Source organism: Thunnus thynnus, chromosome 12, assembly GCF_963924715.1.
Source record: "Thunnus thynnus chromosome 12, fThuThy2.1, whole genome shotgun sequence".
Classification (NCBI taxonomy): domain Eukaryota; kingdom Metazoa; phylum Chordata; class Actinopteri; order Scombriformes; family Scombridae; genus Thunnus; species Thunnus thynnus.
In genome coordinates, this window is record NC_089528.1 from 22,254,788 (window position 1) to 22,275,288 (window position 20,501).

The window sequence follows — 20,501 nt, forward strand, 5'->3', positions numbered from 1 at the left end:
TTAATGTGCATTGGTAGAATGTAAACTAACCCTTAGCTACAAAACAACAAAGGTATACATTTCATGTCTATCAGAAACTTAAAGACTTTAAAACTTCATCATCAGAAAACAATGCATCGTAGTTATGAAAGAAGTAATCTCTGCTGTGATAATATCAATACATGGGCTGTAATCACATTTGTCAGGTACCCTGCTGTGGCTAATCTACCATACACCTGTATGGTCACCATATGAAAATCTGTAGATGATGTTACATAATGTTAGCTAACGGGCTCAGAGTTCATTTGGTTAGGGTATTATCACAGTTTAGCTAACTTACTAACTCTAGTCTGTTACCAACCTCAATCACATATGCATAAGAAGCTCCAGTTTGTTATAAATCTAGCAAAACTTTAGTGTAACTTGCATGGAAATTAATTATTGAATTAACATACAAACCAAACAAAATGTACCTTGAAAACACACGAGACATTAGCTAAATAACAACACAATACCAGTGCCACCCAGATTGAGAACCTTTGAATCTGAGAGGGGAGAGATGAAGGAGTGGTCTGCCTGTTTACCCCTATGCTTACTGCGCTGAGAGCTTTCAAGTGTGGCTCCAGTGTGCGTTCACCCGCTACACGGTGATGTAATGACCATTCTTTCGTTTATAGTTTGTATAGTTTTATAGTTGCAAGACTCCAGGAAGTCACTGTAAAGAAGGGCATTCCCCAAAACTATTCCTTTAAATGTGAGAAACATCTATTTATTAAGTATTAAGGATAGACTGTTATGGCATTTCCAGTTTCAATACCCGTATGGATTATTCAAGTTCTAAGTAAGTACCCTTCCAAGAGCACTTTTTGAGTGGACACAAGAAGCACTACGCTTACCATTCTTTTTCTTCATAAATGCAATTGATGTGAATTGATCATTTTTGTACGTTTCCCTTCCTGACACACAGACACACACATAGAACAGCATGAAGATATTTTGGTAAAAGAAAAGCCCAGCTGCAGCACTTTATCCTCTGTGACATATTGACATGTCACATGGATATATGAAGGAGTGCCAGCAGACAGAAGCTGACATCCCTCCTCCGTTGTGGGATAAGCACTTGACAAATGAGCGTTCATGCACAATCACAGGACGCTTGTGATTCTGCCCACGTAGATGGAGTCCTCCTTTAGAGGAGGGTCACCGAAAGCAACCCGTGGCAAACAAGGCGTGTGCGCACCTGCACACCTACAAACACACACACACACTTTTAATGGAGGAGAAGTGGAACATAAATAGATACACAGACAGGGAAAAACAGCCCCCTCCTCTCTCGGTCTCACTCTCCCCTCCCACACAGAAATATGAGGACATCATTCTCTTGTGGCTCTAAAATGTCAAGGAAAGGGTGGTGACGATGGCGCTGGCAGTGTGTTTGTGTACCTGCAAACAGGAATTGGATCAGGTAGCGACAGTGAGTGTAAAAAAAACAGAAGCACACTCGCAGACACAGAACACCAACCCATAACAAGCACGTTTAAGTCCAACAGGGGTGTGTGTGTGTGTGCATGTGTGGGTGGTTGTTAGAGGGCTGTGGGTAGAGAATAATACCACAATTCTCTCCGCAATGGTAATCTTTTTATGTCACTTTCAAGTAATGGTAACTTTATTGACATTCCAAGAATACAAATTATTGCACAAAGGGGTTCTGCCCTAGGTGGGTGAAATTTTTGGTAGGCAGTGAAGATGTGAAGATTCTCATAATATACACAAAAGTGAAAAAGGAGTAATGAAAAAGTTTATCTCAGCAGAGAGTTCTGACATTTTTTGAGAGTTTTGGTATTATTTCACTGACTTGTTTATAACCCACGTGTCAGTGTGATATTGTACTTGAAGCTTGGAATCAAACAAATTTTCTGCAGCCAGCTGCTACACATCAACACTGTAAAATTTAAAAGTTGTCCAATGACCTGTTTGCTTCTAAAGCTTGTTATGTTTACAGGTTTGAGAGCAGACAAGGTAAGCCCCTAAATCCCCCCTCTGGTGTCAGAATAAAAAAAACAACAACAAGAAAGGAAGAGAGGCATGTCAAAGGCCGCTTGTCTTGAGTCCCTCATGTTTTAAACCCAATCAAGCAGCTCAGTGATAGCACAGCCCCAGGTCTCGTCTCCTTATTCTTGCAGCGGTAACAAAGACGGAGTGAAAACATGGCTGGAGACTTTGTTCTCCATTCCAGACAAGTACACTTTTAAAAGGTTACGGTTGGTTTGATTTCTATCTCTCCACTGGTGTGGTGAAGCTGGCGGAAAAGTTGGTGTCGGGGCCAACGGGTTGACAGCTACCTGGGTGGTGTTACAGACTAGCTGGGCCTGGGGGCCCTGTTGGCGCCAAGCCACACAACTACTGTAATTACCTCTGAGGGGAAAAAAAAGGCTGCGTCTGCACCTGTGACAGACATGCCCTGATTAATAGACGAGACTTACTTCCCTTCCTCGCCTTTGCTGTTTGGCTGACTACCTCCCCCTGTCAAGATTTAAGATCTAAACCTTCTGGCGCCCATAGTGTTTAATCTAAGAATTTGATGCTGCTATAGTCCTTGAGGATGATTTTACCTCTGGTTCCTCTGATCCAGGAGGAGGTTCTGCCTTTTGAAAAAATATTTTTCTTGGATACTTCCTGTAAGGAAAACCCTGATGCTTAAGATTTACTGTATGAAGCACATCTTAGTGAGATGGATATTTGTTTAAAAAGTAGTCCTCTTAATTCAATTTTACATTCCCGTAGCAATGGTTCAATTTTCTGTCTGGGTTACAGAGGAAACACTGGACGCTAATTTAGTTATTTTATTTGATGGATGGAAAAAAGAGACGATAGAAACACTTATCTATAAACTACCCTGTCTATGTTTTTAAAGCAACTATAAGGAATTTGTCCCCTGTGGACAAAAGCGGTAGTGTTTCCCAGAATGAAGACTGCATTTCCCATGAGCACCACCGCCTTATCTTGTAAAGATCTTCATTTGTTTTGGAAGCGAGTGAAAGAAAGATGCAACTTGGTCATAAATAGGTTTACTCACTTCAATGGTCTAAGCCTCTTGCCTGGTGCATGTTGGTTTGAATCCTTTCAAATCTCTCAAGGTTGACTCGTGTTTTCGCCTGTGCTCTATCACTGTCTCTTTTAGCTTTTTTTTGTTCTTCAGTTCTTTTCTTTTTCTCTTTGCTGATACTGCCCTAATATCAGCCATAACCACAAAATATAATGTCAAAAATAAAATTATCTAAAGAAAAATCTTCTCCTGCTTCCTTTTAACTAGCTAACATATTACTTACTGCAAAACGCTGCCTGGGAAAATCTAAAATGTGTCATAAATCAGATTTTGCAGGGAATCCAACAAGGTGGTGGGCATTTAGAATAACTATATAGAAATAACCAATCTTCTTGCTGATGGTCTTCTTTACTTATGTACGTCATATAGAGGCATCAGTGTTAAATTGAGACTGTTTCATAACCAGTTAAAAACTTATTGTAGTTGCTTAATTATGAAGTGAAAGCCGTGCATGTCTCTTTCTTACTGACACTTTCACTCCCTCCCTCCCACCTCCACCCACACCCACACTAACAACTGGAGCAGCTATTCTGTTTCATGTACATCAGACATGGTGGTTTTATCTACAAGGGCTGACCTAGAGTACTCTCTCCCCTATACCAGCTTTTTCCAGGATGGGCGCAAATCTGCCCTTGCCCTGCATTAGTCTGCTCACGGAGACACCACAACAAAAACAAACCTTGAAACTCCAGACCCCTCCATGCCTTTAGGAGCTCTGGGTTGTGCGGGAGGGAATAATGGAGCCTTTCGATACAGTCAAAATAAAAAAGAAAGGAGGCCTGGCATGGCTTTCAGTGCCAGCAGAGGAAACGGTTTCAATGCAGCTGTTTCCACAGAGGGCGCACCTGGTTGAGTTTGCGGCCAAACAGGAGGTTGAGATTAGTTCAGCTCATTGGTATGGGAGGAATGGCATAGCAAGGATAATGGTGAGAGAATTGGTTGAACAAGAGAAAAAGAGAGAGAAATAGTGGTATAAATGTGGTAACTGGAAATTACACAACAAATAAAAAGGGAAAGATGCACAGTCACTGGTCAGTGAACAACATTTGGAATGAAACAGACAAGAAGTTTGAAAGGTTTGGATGGTCATCTGTGGTTTGCAAATGCTTGGGACAACAGAAATGATTAATTCAAGAATTGAGAGAAACAATTGACTTTACCTCGTACGTAGAGATTGGCAGGAGCAGAGTAACGGGTCCCAGCACTGTTCATGGCAACACATTCATATTTCCCCTGGTCTGACTCCTCGCTGTTCTCAATTTGCAGGGCTCCTGTGTAGAGGATTAACAAATTTAGCTGTCTTGACAGTTTTGGAATAAGAGATGTAACTTGGCGTGAAACCACAACAAATATATGCACAGTGACTCGCTAGAGAGCCTGTAGACAACTAGTCTAACCCAATTCATGCGTAATTAAGTGTCTCAGACATGGACGCAGTTTTGTCAAGAAAATGCTTACGGCAACACAAGCATTTAGCTGATTTGGCAAGTTTAAGAAAACTGCTAACAGAATATTTGCCTAGTCATGTTAAGGAGAAAAAGACCGTGACTGAGTGTCAATTTATCATCATCATCTTAATACCAACAACTGTGCAATCTGTGTTTTACACAGTTTTACCGAAGGACATCATTTATAGTTGTGGGCCATGAGAGGAATGGTACTCGTATCTATTTATGAGTTTTTCCCTAATTGTAACCTAATTGTTCAAATAAAACTGAGATGCAATCATATTTAACCTACATGTAAATTGGTGAGTTAAATGTTCTTTTCAGTCATTATTTGCTTGATGTCCTGGCATGCTCCTGCAAAGCAACTGGCACTGCAGGTATCTTTCCTCCACACATTTAGCAGTGAGGTCATTATCATGTTCTTTCATTACCAACTATTTGACCATGTCTCACAGAAGCCCTCCAGGGAGACACTCCTCTGCCAGATGGCTTAGATTAGTATTCACACTCCCAAGTAGCTATAGTCATCAGACAGAAGGCTACCATGTTGTTTCTAACAAAGCATGAAAGCCCAGGAGACCTGTCTTGGTGTGGTCATTTTGACACTCATGTCCATAACCATCATGTAATCATTGTTACTGAATTCCAAATGGCTGACAGACGAGGCGGGTTGTAGTTTGACAAATTGAAAAGAGACCAACAACAACAAACTTACCTGCATCCCCTCATTGAAAAAAATACATGTTTAAAAACCAAAACTACTTTTTTCAGAAGTACATATGTATGTTACAAGCGAGTGATAACAGTTATGTCTCCAAAATAGCATGGTACTAGCATGAAAGGCAGCCAGCCACCATGCAGTTTGAAAATGACAAAAATACTCAGCATTAGATGATATTAGGATACATTTTTTCACATCATGCAATATGAGATGAATGCAACAAACAGGTTCACCACCAACCAAGGGGACTCGAATCAAGGCGAGACCAACAAAGAGAAGCAAAACTGGGCGTAACAGTGACATGTGATAATACCACCTCAGATCTCATGACAACACATCCCTCCAAGGTGTTTGCTCTGCACACTCATCTCATCTGATTCAGCACTGACATGTACCTGCATACTAATGTCGGTGTCACCAATCTGTCAATCTGCCCATTCTCCCGTGAGAGAAAACAGTGTTCTACATTCCTTGTACAGGAAAGTAGAAGGTTACTGCTATGGCAGTTGTCAGAGCTGCAACACTAAACCCCTTCAATTACTTACAACTACTTGAACACTGGCGGATCTTCTACAAGGTCATTTCACATTTTTCTTGGGGCACAGAGGCTTCCATAAGGCTGCCTTAACTCCTAAAGAGTTAAACATCTAATTAAATATGGGCTGTATTAGGAGCCATGGATGAACAGACAGTGAGACAGCTGGTAGTTCCAACAAGCTCTAAATGTATTCAGCTTGCCCCAGACATCCACTATTTACCTCACTGTTGTTCAACGGAAATCATGCTTTCACTCGGGGGAAAAGTAGATGATTTCCATAAAAAGGGGTTGAAGCTTCCACCTTAACAATCTCTACCAGGCATCCAGTTCCCATGCTGGGGGGCAATGCTGCATAGCCTGTATGCAAATGCAGCCATTTCAATTTACATTGAGGCTGCATAAAGGAGGCAGGTAGATCCTCTTGTGGTGATGGTGGCCATTAGTTTAAAATGTAACTTCTTTTCTCCTTTTCGCTGAAAAGCCAAAGGAGATCCTGAAGCTGAAAGATGTTTGTTTCTTTGTGAACTTGTGTGTATTTGTTCATAAACATGGTATATTTTTAATAGCGTAGGACGAGTCTTGAAAAAGCTCATTTACAAGCCACACCTTGGACTTGCTTCTGCATTTCCATCCTCCTGACAGCAGGGTTGGTGATCATTTGTTTGTTAAGGAGCAGACACAGCAGACAGAACACGGGCTTGACGAGAGGTGGGAAGAGACGAAGGGGAAAGTGGAAGAGGGTGGGTTGGCGCTAACAGTGTAGATGAACCTGGTGATGTGGCATCGGGGGTAATGCAGGGGTCTGATGTGAATGTGAGGTGATGGTGTAGACGTGATATTTTCCAACACATTTTGTTCATCATCCTTACCTCTAATTGGTGTACCACCTAGGTGGGAGTAATTTCGATGCAAACAGGGTTGAGAGATTAGTTAGTAATCCACTTAAAACAGTGGGAGAAAAACATGGCTTCTGACAGGCCACAGTTAAAAAATGAAAAACACTAATACAGAGAAGAAGCCACTTAAATGCAATATGACAAAGTGTACTTAATCAAAGCGATAAAGCAAGTACAAATTTTGAACTGTGCATGTTGTCCGCAAATGAGCAAAAACAGCACAGTGACCCTTCTGTCAGGCAACATTTTTGAACATAACGTGCTACTTTTGTATTTGCTGACAACAGCTACAGCCACATCTCTCCTTGCTACAAAGCAGCATTAAACTAGTATGCAATTTTTTTGCAGGTTTTTAAATTAAGCTTTCTAATTTAAGATGACCCCCCACTCTTTGTACAGACTGCATTTGTGCAGACAGCAGTTAGTAAAATGGGCAAGAGAAATGAATGGCAATCAAACACAGTAAATAGAGTGATGCACAGCAAAAAGTATTCAGGCCAGAGGTATTAAATTGAAAAGAAGTTAGTATCTCTACAGAATGAATGGTTTGGATGGTGTGAAAAGATAGACCAAATGTGTCTGTGGGTTCACTAAAAATCGAGCAAGTGTGATGCAGTAAGAGGCACTGGGTCTTGTACAGGGCTGTCTTCGCTGTTAAACTGTGGCAGCAATTTAATGTGCTTTTTTCTGCCATTGCAAAATTGGCCTCATTTCAGGTCATATGCAGTAATGTAAATCCTGATACGACAGCAGATGTCGTGAAAAGGGTGGTGGATATAAAGAATTGTTAGTCTGAGGGCATTACATATCAGCACATTTCCAGACACACTCTCACTATATGCAAGAAAGAAAACTAATTAAAAGTTTGTTGCTGAAGTAAAAAAAAAAGAAGAAGAACAAATACAGTGTTATGCACAGTTTTATCCTTGCTATAAACATTATCAAACAATTAAGTTGTTGTGTTAGTGTCTAATTTGTTAGAAATCTGTATCTAATTTGGGCTGCACTTGTAGTAGAGCCGCATTGTATTATTGCAAGAATGTGGACAGTCCAAGTGAACATGCTCCGGCGACCTGCATTTGGCATCCACCGGGCAGACCAGCGACAGGCTTTTTCTGGAGTAGCTCTCATCTTTAATCTGTAGCCTGGCCTGACACTCGCTAAGTCAGGTAGATTTAGTAAGGAATGACAAGACTGAACCTGGTCAAAAGCCACTAATCTTTCCACCTTACACCTTTTTCACCTGAGCCAGGTCAGGCCAGCACTGTTTATTTATCAAGTGGACTGGTGCTGTGAACAAAGTGCACCTCATTGATTTTTTATTTTTTGCAAGGTTGAATCCTTGCTAATGCATCATCGACTGTCCTCATTGTGGCCCAGCTGCATGTTTAACAGGGGATTAAGGATTATTTAATATAATGAAAAATTCTCTTTCTGTACTTTGGAAGGTTACAAGCTCATGCATCACAGTCAAAGATTGCACGAATGCAGGAACAACTTCATTCCAACTTCTCTGTTACTTTATAACGTGCTGCAGTTGTTATGAGGAATAAAATTCTGAAAGAATTCTGAGAAGAAACTAATCAAAGTGACAATGACAAGCTGAATAAAATTTTCATGTCCTTTGTGATAAAAGTGAATACATGGAGTCATACATGACAAGAAAGGCTTTTTGTGTTTTCACATCATCCTCTTGTTTAACGCCTGGTTTTCAATGGTATCTTATACACTGCAACTCGCCTCTACTATATTTCCATTATCAGTATATCCTTGAAGACATTACATCAGATCAAATCAAATTGTACCTGAGCGAAGCTGTTTAATGCGCCCGTTGCTGCTGCTGATGTCCACAGGAAGCATGTCCTTGAACCAGGAGATCTCTGGGTCTGGGTTTCCGCTGGCAGCACACAGCATGGTGGCAGTTCTGGTCCGTTCAACCACCTTCAGCTGGGGACCCATATCTATGGTGGGGAAGCCATGGGGGATCTGGTTCTCTGAAAATTTGCAAAGACATTTTTTTTTTAGTATAGCCACAGACACGGAGCAGGAAATAAGAACAAATAAACAAGAATAGGAAAAAAATGTGTTTACAAAAAGATTTTTGACAGAATAGGCTCTCAATTGCTGTGAGAGGCGTTGAGTGTGTCAAAGCTGTTGAGCTGGCAAGAACAGAGAAGTGGATGAAAGAGAGCAAATACATTTCAGGTGCTACAGGCCAAACAGTAATCAGAACTCACACAAACAAAATAAATGAGTGTAAGAGCAGAACATACTACTGGTGATTGGTAGATCTGCTGCTGATTTGGATTTAAAATTTGGTTGGAAAAAAAAAGTCCTCTGATTGATTATCATAGCAAGCTTATTACTCGGCACGGGGAGTCTCAGGTTTAGACAGAGGAAGGATAGTTGCAATCTGCTTCTGGGCACCCATGCATAAATGAGCCGCCTTAGGCTTAGCAAGCTAAACAAACCTATTTGAATAATCCAACTCATCATAATGAATGTATCGGCATATCCATGATGACAACACATAAAGTATAATCCTTGAAGAAGAATTTGGGATTCTACAGTTGTTGTTCTCTCAAATATAAACTTGTATCATGAAATATGGCCAATATACTACTTCAATGTACAGTAGGACATAATGTTAATGTATGCACCTATATAACAAAACAATGGTTTCTAAGGGTGGGTTTAAAAGTCGCTTCACATAAAAATTGTGATACTTATCTCTTGTGATTATGAATCGATTCATGAATCGATTTTTCTAAATGTTAGTTAAGAACATGATGTTAATGGAGTGAAAAAGGCGGAACTCAACTGGAGGGCATGTTGCTTCTACTTCATCTTCAAAAAAGGCAACAGCTGCAAGCATGTTTTGATTCAATGACTAAATAATTAGATGAATGTGAAGTATATTGTGAACATTCTACGCTGTCACTCAAAGACTAATGTTAGCGGAGCGGAGCAGCTATCAGCAGTAACAAACGAGACTGGCTGACCAACACACACTGCAGCATTAAACAACTCAAACCAACTCTGAGGTGAAGAAAATAACTCGGTGCTCAGTCTGTTTCACCTCGAAAACTCTGCACCCGCTCAGCGTTTGGACAACAATGGCTTTCCCGGAGCTAATGGCGCAGCAGAGAGGCTGCTCTTCACTGCTGGAGACATGACCTTAATAACAACACAGTAGAGCACCCCGCCCGCCTCCCCCTCATTTTGTTATTCTCATACAGGCAGGAGACTGTAAGATGCTTTCAAATTAATTAGTTCATTAAATAATGCAGTTTACTTTTTAAAATAAAAAGGCTGCACACCATTTATCTTATCTGTCAGTTATGTTTCATACAGTTTTTCAATGGACTAAGGACACTAGTGAGTGCTTTAGCACACAGTATACTGGAGAAAGAGACTGAAAACAGTGCCCCCTCTTCTATCCATTCAATCGAGAATCAGTTTTGAATCCAGAATCAATTCTGAATCAAATCGGCACCCAAGTATTGTGACAGTATTGAATCGAGATATAAGCATATTGTTCCAGGCCTTTTAGGTTTTTTTTGACGTTTTGAAAATGTTTGTTGATGGCATAATTGTAACAGACCACTAATTATTACTCTTAAAATTCATTATGTAAATTGTTAACGTGTCTTGTAATGATTTTGCAACCCACATTTGGTCTTTTTAATAAAATACACAGCTGGTATTGTCAAAAAAACTGTCACTTAAATGGCATTACTGAGTTGCAAAACCTAAATATGACCCCCCTATCCCACCCTTATAATAAATCCTAATTCAAGATCTGTACGGCGTTACTAAAAAGGAAACGTGATGCCCCTTGAGAGGTCTTATTATCAGTTTGCTCTCTAACCTGTAATCTCTTTTATCTCTCTCCTCATACTGTATTTAAATGTCTCCTTGGGGCCGAAGTGTTGAAATGAAATACTTAAGGAAGTGCTAATGATTGAAACTTCTACCTTCAGTTCACCATAAGGAGATACCTAACTGCAGGTTAACATTAAGCAAATAATAGCTGGTCTGCAGGGATGAACAAAATTAATACAAGATAGAGACTTGTCTATTACAATGTCCCGATAGTAAAACTGAATGGCCGTGACAGAATGGTTCACTAAAAAGAATTAATAACTGTCTAGACTCACCAGACACAAAACAAGTGTCTTCTGTTAAAAATCATCCTTTTGCTCCACCTAAAGTATTAATGGTGCGCTTCTTCTACTTTTCTTACCCAGACATTTATCACATGGACCAATGTTTTTATTTAATTCTGATTGCCTCTAAGATTACAATAGCAAGTAAGCTGGTCTAACTGAGTCTAGAGGATGCATTGAATAGGGTTTTCTTAACAACCCCCCCTTACTCGTCTTGTCTGAGTTAAAAAATTCACATGTAAACTTATATGGCGGGAGCATGACAAGAGGCATGGGTGTTGTTCTTTTTTCTGATCCCCAGCAGAGCAGTTGTTCCTGCTTTCACCTCTGTGTTTGGCCTGCAGCCCGGATCGTCTCATATTTAGATGTAGTTGACAGATCTCTGCATAGCCTCTTATCTTTGTGGCGAGGCTTACTTCCTGTCTAACGATATAGGATTTGTTTTCAGACATCCCAGCCGAATAAGTATACCTCTACAAAATAGACAACTACAGCACAATGAAATAACACTCCACAATTTGTCATTGTAGGAATAATGGTAACAGTAGCGCCCTGTGTTCCTCTGTGGTTTGCTCTGTCTAACCCTCAAAGACAAAGAGGAGGGAAAAGGTAGAGAGAGAGATGGAGAAGGAGGCAAAAAAATAATGAGGGATGAGTAAAACACCTCACAAATACACACACACAGTAATTTTCTAAATTACAGTTTATTAAGAAGAAAAAATAAATAAAGAAATGGATTATTTGGTTGACAAACACGTGGGAAATAACAGATTCTCCTTTATCCTGCTGTTAATGGGAAATGTGGGGAAGCCATTGAATTATACTAAACCTAGAGGGAGTTGAACTTCAGCCTCACCTACTTATGATTCACTTAGAACATGCACATAATGCTCACAGATCACCTGAGAGGAAGTCCCATAGCGGCTGAATACACATGGGCCCAATTTTCTCACGTATGCAGTCACTGCAGTGGGAGGCACAGTTGGTGTGGGTACAGGTGGTTTTGTTTGGGGACAGTTGGAGGACTGTGTAGTAGAACTATACTTGTATTATATAGTGTGTAGAGTGTATATAGTGTGTAAAAAAGCCTTTCATTTTTGTGTATACATTAGTCATTTTCATTTGCTCAGAAACAATGTTTGCAAAACCTCAGCAAATTCATGAAATTGCAAAAAAAACATGTAGATGCATGTAGTTGTCAATATATTGATTAATACAAGTTGTGTCCCATCTTATTCAACACATAAATATGAGATTCGTAGCCTTCCGCAGGTGGCCGTTCTTCAGTCAAGAAAAATCAAAGAAATCAGAGCATTCAAGTTCATGTCTCAGTCCCCCACAGATTCCCCCATGCAGTTTGGTACATGTAACATGTGACTGGGCCCTAAAATCACTCAATCTCTGCCAGAGAAACGGTGTAGCTTTCGTCAAGGTCTAGTATATATTAACTATATGGTGGAAACCAATCGATTCAATGAGGCATGACACCACCCTGTCAATCACACCTAGCTAGTTACCCTGGGGATTGAACGGTGAAGGACTGGGAAGTCTGTTATAACACATTTTGAGGTGAATTCCCGAAAGATTTGAGCTATTTTCTCCAAAAATGTACCTACAGCAACATTAAGATTCCTAACAGGCAGTTGCCCAGAGAAATGAGTGTCTTGCAACTACTTTATAAGAGGGAAAAGCTGTAATTTGTGCTGTAATGTTTTGTGGAACTGTGTCTTTTACTGCAATATCAGCATGGGATATTTTCAACCAAGCCTCTTTGTATTGCTGCCTATAGAATATTTATGATTAAGATTATTGGCAAATGTTCCTGGGCTGTGAAAAATGCAAACCATTGGTAAAACAGGGTGAAAGACCCCAAAGGAGTTATTACACGAGTCAGCGGCTCTGTCATATCAGAAAGCACAAACAGGGAATAATTCAAAAGGCAAACAGCCGCCGCAAAGCTTATACATGAATCTATCCCCTTCTACTGCTTAATGTTTGCATTGCAGGTGCACTGTTATTAAAACTGGGGGACATTTTTTTCAAAGTACTATATGTCTGATTAGTGCAAAGTGTACCATGGCTTCAGTTGGTAGGTCAGTTCTAACATAAGAAGATGTTGAATGGAGGAGTTGGGCAGCATGTAGCGTAAATGTTATACATATGTAAGAGGAAGAGCATTGCTCAGCTTAAGTGTTATTTCCACAGATTGTACTGTTTGGGTAGCAGGAGATATTGAAGGTTAGTTACTCTTGGGGTAGAATAACCAAGAGGAATACAGAAAAACTGCTTTATTTCTTGACCAAACTAATCAATTGCTATAGAAATAAAATAAAAAAAATACACAATCTTCTGCCCTCAGAAACATCAATACAGGACAACAAAACCTCATAAAGCCTATTCAAACTCAAAACTGTAAAGCTAATAAATGTCTGTTATGTAAAGCTTTGAACTGGATGTAAAAAGTTTGCTGTCACCCCAAGCTTTCATGTCTTTAGAGAAAAGAAAAAGCTTCACCTCTTTTGCTGAATTTCAATGTCCCAATATGGCATTGTGGTCTCAAGGCCAAGACTCTAGACTGAAGATTATTGAGTCTTTTACATGCAGGCCCTTCACATTTCTGACATCCTTCCTCAAGAAACTAGGCTTGCACAATCACTGTGATTCAACTCTTAGAAAACACATTCTTCTATGTACTCAATGTCAAATTTTATGATTAAAAAAATATATATATATATTGAAAAACGTTTTAAAGAAATAGTTAAGCTGATTATTCTTGTACTTTTTAAAACTACCATAACTTTTGAAAATGTGAAATGTCTTTAATAGTCACATCTAACATGGCTTTCTAAAGCCTTCTAGTTGCATATGTCCTTGGATTTTGGTAGGAAAGGGTTGGGAATAATGAAAAGAATAATTGAAAGTTATCTCTATATACATATCAGATCTTTTCGAGCTATTGAGAAAGATTTGAGCCCTGTCTGTCTAGTCCTTCTACTGCAACTCCTGCGGCTGGCCTTGTCTGCCAACTTGTCATGCCAGGAAGACAAAGACATGCCTTTGTTCAGTCCTCTTTAATTTGAAGGGAAGCAAAAAATGATGGGGAAATTTGGAGAGAATCCAATGAAATAGTGCAGGCAATGCAGGTTGATGTTTGTCAAGATAGAGGGCATTTTTAATAAAAAGGCCCTCTTATGCTGGAGTGTAATTCATCAAATAAAAGCTCCACTCCTCTGTCTAGTCGAGGCAGGAAAATACGAGTAAGAAGAAAATCCTGTGATAATGTCACGTAGAAACCCCATTACTAAGTTGAACAGTGCTGCAGCAAAAAAAAAACCCAAAACAAAACAATGTATGTGTGACACTTAAGAAGAAGATAAATGTTTCAATCTAGATATCAAACTGGTAAATTATTCAGCATGTATGCACACTACAATCTGAAATTATGCGTACAGCAAGCAGACTGTTATACTGCTACTGATCTAACATAGTGCAGTAGATCTTTCCAATCTGTTTTAGACTAGTGACATCTAACGGGGTCTGTTTTATTTTGTTAAGTGCTTCTGCGATGCAGTTGTTACAACTAAAGTAGTAGAAACGCCCTGTATTTGCAAATGAACACGGCCATAGGTGGTGCCAGAAAGCCATTAAATGTAAAGCTGGGTACACATGAACTGGTTCCTCCATGTTGTGAAAAATAAATAGGGCCATTGTTCTTCCAACAGCCGTTTATCACGCACAGTCTCATACTGCAATATGAGCAGCTTAGCAGATGAACTTGTTTACAGTGGTTACAGCAACACGGTAGAAAAGAGAGGGCAGAAGGGAAAAGCTTAATGTGGTTTTGTGGTTGTACTACTCAATTAGTGTAGCAGTGGGGGCCCTGACTTTACACAAAAGGCATGGGGAAATATTGGCAACATCATTTGTAAAGAGATGAGGCACTAGTTATATGGTAATTAGTGAAATTAAGAAAACATGATACAGTAATCATAAACTATTGTGTCATGGAGGTGTATGACTCTGCTGTAACAGCTACAGGCAGGTGAGGTAAGATTTAGATGAGAGAAGAGGGGCGAAAAAGTAAAAAAAAAAAAAAAAAAAAAAAAAAAGAGAGGGGAAGGGAGGAGAAGAGGATGGGGCAGGGGAGGGGTGCATGCTAACCTCCTGCCAGCTGCAATTACCAGTGTGAGTGGAGCGTGGCAGCTAGGGCGATGGGTCTAATCAGAGCCCTGCTGAAAGAGACCCGTCCCTGTCCTCCTGTCCCACTGGGAGGCTGCTGGAGCTCAATGCCACACTAACGTAAGCCAGCGTTTTTCCCTCAACCCAAACACACTCATCTCAAAGGGGGAAAACACTCCAGACACCCCAATTCCTTCATAACAGGGGAGCCCTGACACAGTGGCACAAGATACAACACCTCTGCATAAAATATGCCTGCCTCATTTCCATTTCAGTATGCCCTGGTATCTCCTTCCTTCTCAAGTGGTGAAGGACATGTGCTGCTATGAATGTTTTAAGTATGGCTTCAACTAGAGAAAGGCCCCTTTGGAGAGAACATATAGTCATGAAACATACAGGGGGAAGCATATGTCTGGAAATATTCATAAGAAGCTTTGCTACAACACGAGCAGAGGTTGTGTGCATGCTTGCGAGCTGCCCACGGTAGCTGGCTTCATTCTGTATCAATAGTTGATCTCATTCAGCATCTATGTGTGCCATCAAAAATTAAGGTGACAGAGTGAGCCTTTCTTAAAGTCTTTAGCTTATATATCTGAGCTGATCTCATTTCGAGCGAGAAATAAAAGGCCTTATGATCTCTGCGTGTGCCTGTTGCCAGGTGATGGATGACAACAATTAAAGGTGATGTCTCCTTTGATAGTGCGAACCAAAGGACCACAGTGGCAGCAACAAAGCCACTTGCCTCATGAAATATTACTGCTCTAAAATCTACCCTTTTAAACATACATCAGTGCACTGTCTTTATAGGTAAAAAAAAAAAAAAAAAGGTTTATGTGCTTCTAGAGAATATGTGGGCTGTTTTGGCATTTCATTTGCCTGGATGACTTGTGAAGATGTGTTGCATTTGGCTTTTAACTGGTGGATAAATGTTTGAAAGGGAAATCATTTTGTTAAATTTATTAGCATAAAAACAACAAAGATAACAGTTTAAGCGTCTGTGTTTTACAGATAAACTTAATTATTCACCCTTCTGCTAGTGGGACTCGCATGTGAAACTAAATATAGTGCAATAGGTGTTTTCCATGCCTCAACTGGTCTTGAGTCAATCTGGCACTGAAAAGCAGATGAGCTGTCTGCAGAAACAAAGTGCATGGCCTGCGGCTGTTTCTAGCCAAGAACATTGTCGAGACAGACATTTGCATCTGCCTGAGACGCGGAAGTGTGTGAGAGGTGTCAGCGTCAGGATGACGTGCAAACAGACAGCCAACGCTAACACGAGTTCGACTGGAAATAACTCAATAATTAGTCGGATTGTGGATGAGGTGTAAAAAAAAAATTCAGCAAGTTCACTTGGAAAATGTTTAACTGCAAAAGATTAAGGAGGAACACAAAGCTAACAGTGGTGTTGTTGTACTCTGTTGGATAAAAATCTGAGGATAACAGTGTTTCCAGTTAACAATATATTGTTACAGCTATTGCTTACTAAACATTTACTGTGGTTCAGTCAACATTAGCCTTGTTATGTGTTTGATAAGTATGGTAGTACTTTCAGGTGTTTCTTTCTGAAATACTGTGACATTCAGGCAGCTACTAATAGGCCCCTCAGAAAGGCAGAAAGACCCGCCTGCTATTCATGTAACTGCCTCTGTGCTTTTGACTTGCAAAACATCGGAGGGCAGGGAGTTTTCTCACATGTTCTGCCATGAAGGGCATGTGAGCAGGACCCTCCTGCTCTTCAGAGAAATACTGGTTGGCAGAGCTCCCACTGTGGAGGTCTCCTCAGCAGGGATGACACGGCACACCCCAACATCAAAGACATGGCAAGGAGGCCATTGATGTAATACTGTTGTAATGACATGAAATTGGTGAAAATCCCCATAGAATAGGATGGCAAGAATGAAAAACAAAGACAACAAGATGCAAAGAACCAAACAAATTATTTTCACAGATGGGCCTGAGTCGGTGTGAGCGGTGACGTGGTCGGTGATTATACAAACGCTTTTTTTTTATCAGGCAGATAAAAAACGCGATTTACTACAGTTAGGATCAGGCAGCAGGGAAATAAATGCAAATGCACAATGTGAACTGGAATGTGCATTGAAATAAGTCTGCACACCTAGTCAAGCCTGTTGTCTCTGGCACGCTATCTCTTGAACCAGGTGTTATGGCAGTTGCTATGGAGATAGTTGTGCATCAAACAAACAGTCCTGACATCAAATGAACTGCACGCATAGACACACCTGAATGCAACAGACCATCACAAAACACAGTCATAACAAAAACACTGTTAATTTGGTTGTTAATAAACTCTGTGCTAGTTGTTGTATCACTGCTGTTATTCCGCTGTTTATCCAAGTGTACTTGGAGTAAAAAGACTGTAATGCATGCCATGACCTTTGAAATAATACACTTTTTTGTCTGGCTGAGCAGAACATTTGGCCTTACTTCCTCGCCTACAGGCAGATAATCAATAACAGTAATCTAATTCTCCCCCAACTCCTTCCTTTCCTTCTTTCCTTCCCTCTCTCTCTTTTTATCATCTCCCACTCTCCCCTTTCCTATTTATCTCTACTTCTCCCTCTTTCTCCTATCTGATATCATACTTCCACTGTCGTCAGTATGATCTACGGCCCTGCCAGATGCCTTGCGCCTGTTATTTATGCTGCAGCGCGCCGGTTAGTACATAACCGTGGCCTCCGACCCATTACTGCAACCCATGGGTGGTCTTCTGAATTCACATGGTTATGCTGACCGAGTCACCTTGTGGGACAAGCCCTGCTGCACAGAATCACATCCTCCATTAACTACGCTATATGAGTAGCACAGCTGTAGGCTTTCATTTTGAGATTACAGCTCTACTTCTTGCCTTGTGGTCCCAGTAACAGGAGTTTGATTGAAGACCCTTGAGATTATGGTATTACGAAGTACACGGTTTGTGGTTTACTACTTATTTTAATGTAACTGCCTGTAAGATGGAAAAACCTCAGGGCTCATGGTAAATTTCTGTGGTAATGCGATGTGGCTAATAAGACAGGCTATTCCTCCAGGTGTCTCGGGAAAAAGAACAAGGACAGGACCAAAAATCAGGAAGCGTGACGGTTAATGAAATCGGTCTACAAAAGGAAGCAGAGCGGCAGTTTGCAAATAAATTAATTAATTGATCCTCTCTACAACTCAAATTAATCATCGGCAGAGCTTTATTGTGACATGTTTAGTGTAATTACGGCAGATAGGGATGGCTTTTATGAGTTCTCAGAAAGGCAGTGGATGTAGTGGAATGTGGCAGGTTCCCTTAATTAAATCCTCACTGACTGGGCTCCTGTGACAGCCTTTACTTATTCTCTCAGTCAGGGATAATGAATAATACACAGAGTCTGTGAGTCAATGTCGACAGTCTCAACTTTGATTATGTAGGGCTTTGCAGAAGTGATGGGTGTTCAAAAATATCAGATTGTGGCACGACCTGTTAACTATTCACCTCGAAAGATGAAAGATGCAATAATTTCATCAATGCTGGACAGCAACTCAGAGGCAGTAACAACATGGCTGTAATAGGAAGGTCAAAACATGACCTCTGACCACAAACTGCTTGATTGCTGGTAGTGTTCTGTGGTTATAGTGAGGTAGCTTACAACCATGAATAACTTTAGGACTGATTAGATTCAAACATTACCATTTAACTTCCTGTAACTAAGCCTGACACAACATTAACCATTTTTGGATCATTTTCTGTAGTTGGTTCGATCACCACCTCGGTTCTAACCTCATCACAATTTTATCAGGAAAGGATAGAGACCTGCTTTCCCTCAGTCACAGTTAGTTCTTACCTCCTGAATGAGTAAATAAAATAACCTGTAAATGCTCCTATATATTTGGTGTGAACATGCCCTGACATTGTCAGTGTTAAGCAGGGCAGGCTTGAATATGAGCAGTCAACCATCCCTTGCAAAACAGGTTGAAATATTGATGCACATGTAATGCATGCAAAATCAACAGTCTTTGACAGCCGTACACAGACCGATCAGCTACAACCTTGAAAAACACAGCTTAGGAGCTTAGAGAAAATGGGACTATGCCTCTTAAACATGAGAAAAATGTCAAGCTTAAGGCCAAGCTATAAGGCTGATAGTGAGTCAAGCCGTTCTACGTTCTCCCCTGCCTTCTATGGCCCAGTGGGTAAGCCAAGAGGGCTTGGTGTGTAAATGTGTGAGGAAAGGGGGTCAGGGTGAAAGGACTCCCATTAGCCAGCTCATTGAGTGTAGGTATTAGAACTCCCATGACATGCGGTGGGCCCATCCATCCATGGCCAGTCAGGGCCTGGGGAGCCGTTGACTCATTGGCCTGCAGAGCCATGAGGTGGACCTTGCTCTTTACCTGCAGGCTTACAGGCCCAGGGCACAATTATTAATACATTCAAAGGAAGAAATATGTCAGGTGTTATTTTTTTTCCATTGCATTGTGTGTAGTTTTTTACTGTATTGTTTTTAGACAGAAATAGAAACTCCTGTACATTGTAAACACTACATAATACAATATAAACTCATAGACAGAGATAGACGCAGGCAGCTTTTAGCAACAAAGTACTTGGATTAAATCATCTATGTTAAACCAACCAATATAATGTACAATAATGAACTAGGGCTAATAATATAAAGCGATTGTTTGATCCATCAATATTTCTATCTAAAAGAAATTTTACTCTTAGATCTACACAATGTCAATAAACAAGATGTAGCTCACTTCAAAAGTAAATAAAATATAACTTGTGCTTATATTAACTGTACAGTACATCTCTGATTTACAATTTATATTGTTATAGGGTTTTTTTGTGCCATGTGGAAGAATTACATGTAACAGACCCCTTTATTAACAATTGTTGATGAATGCGCAATGGCACCAAAATTGGAGGACAGGTTGAAGGTAAGAAGAAAAGCACGAAGTAATGAACACATTGATTTAATGCAAATTTACACTGTAGCTGTCTGGGCGGCTCAGAGCACTGAGGTGTAAGTGAGTGACTTGACTTGGATTTGACCCCAGAAATATCAATCTGATTTGGGAGCACAGTTTGAGTGACAGTTTTCATCAACCTCTGTGTTTATATTCAGTATGCTGCTTATATTTCTGGTTAAATATTATTGGATCTCCATATTTAGATGTCTGACTCTCTCTCCATACTTCCTTCCTTTTTGGTATAAAAAATTTGTATGTACATTTTGGGCTTGGATAATCATAGGAAAATGTGTACAGATGTAGGGAATGACAGAAACTGTATTATTACCAGCCAAAAAAGGGGAAAAAGATGACCACATAGCTTGCTTAAAGCCTTTGGAAATCTAGCTTGAAATAGTAAAAATGCATATATGAAAGTTGAATGTCTCATTAAGCGTCCACAAAAATCTGAGTGAAAATAAACATTCATAGTTATCAGAAACCTATTTCAAAAAACATCTCATTTTGCTGTT

General features: G+C 40.2%; 1 protein-coding gene across 1 annotated transcript in view; it reads right to left on the reverse strand.

Annotated features, from left to right (window-relative positions):
• LOC137193515 (receptor-type tyrosine-protein phosphatase F) overlaps positions 1 to 20,501 on the reverse strand; it is a 184,315-nt gene that overhangs the window by 64,882 nt on the left and 98,932 nt on the right. Inside the window, exons 5-6 of the mRNA XM_067604727.1 lie at positions 8,494 to 8,682; positions 4,246 to 4,356 (exon numbers count right to left, since the gene is read on the reverse strand). Coding sequence (XP_067460828.1) covers positions 4,246 to 4,356; positions 8,494 to 8,682 — 300 coding nt within the window. The remainder of the gene's footprint in view (positions 1 to 4,245; positions 4,357 to 8,493; positions 8,683 to 20,501) is intronic.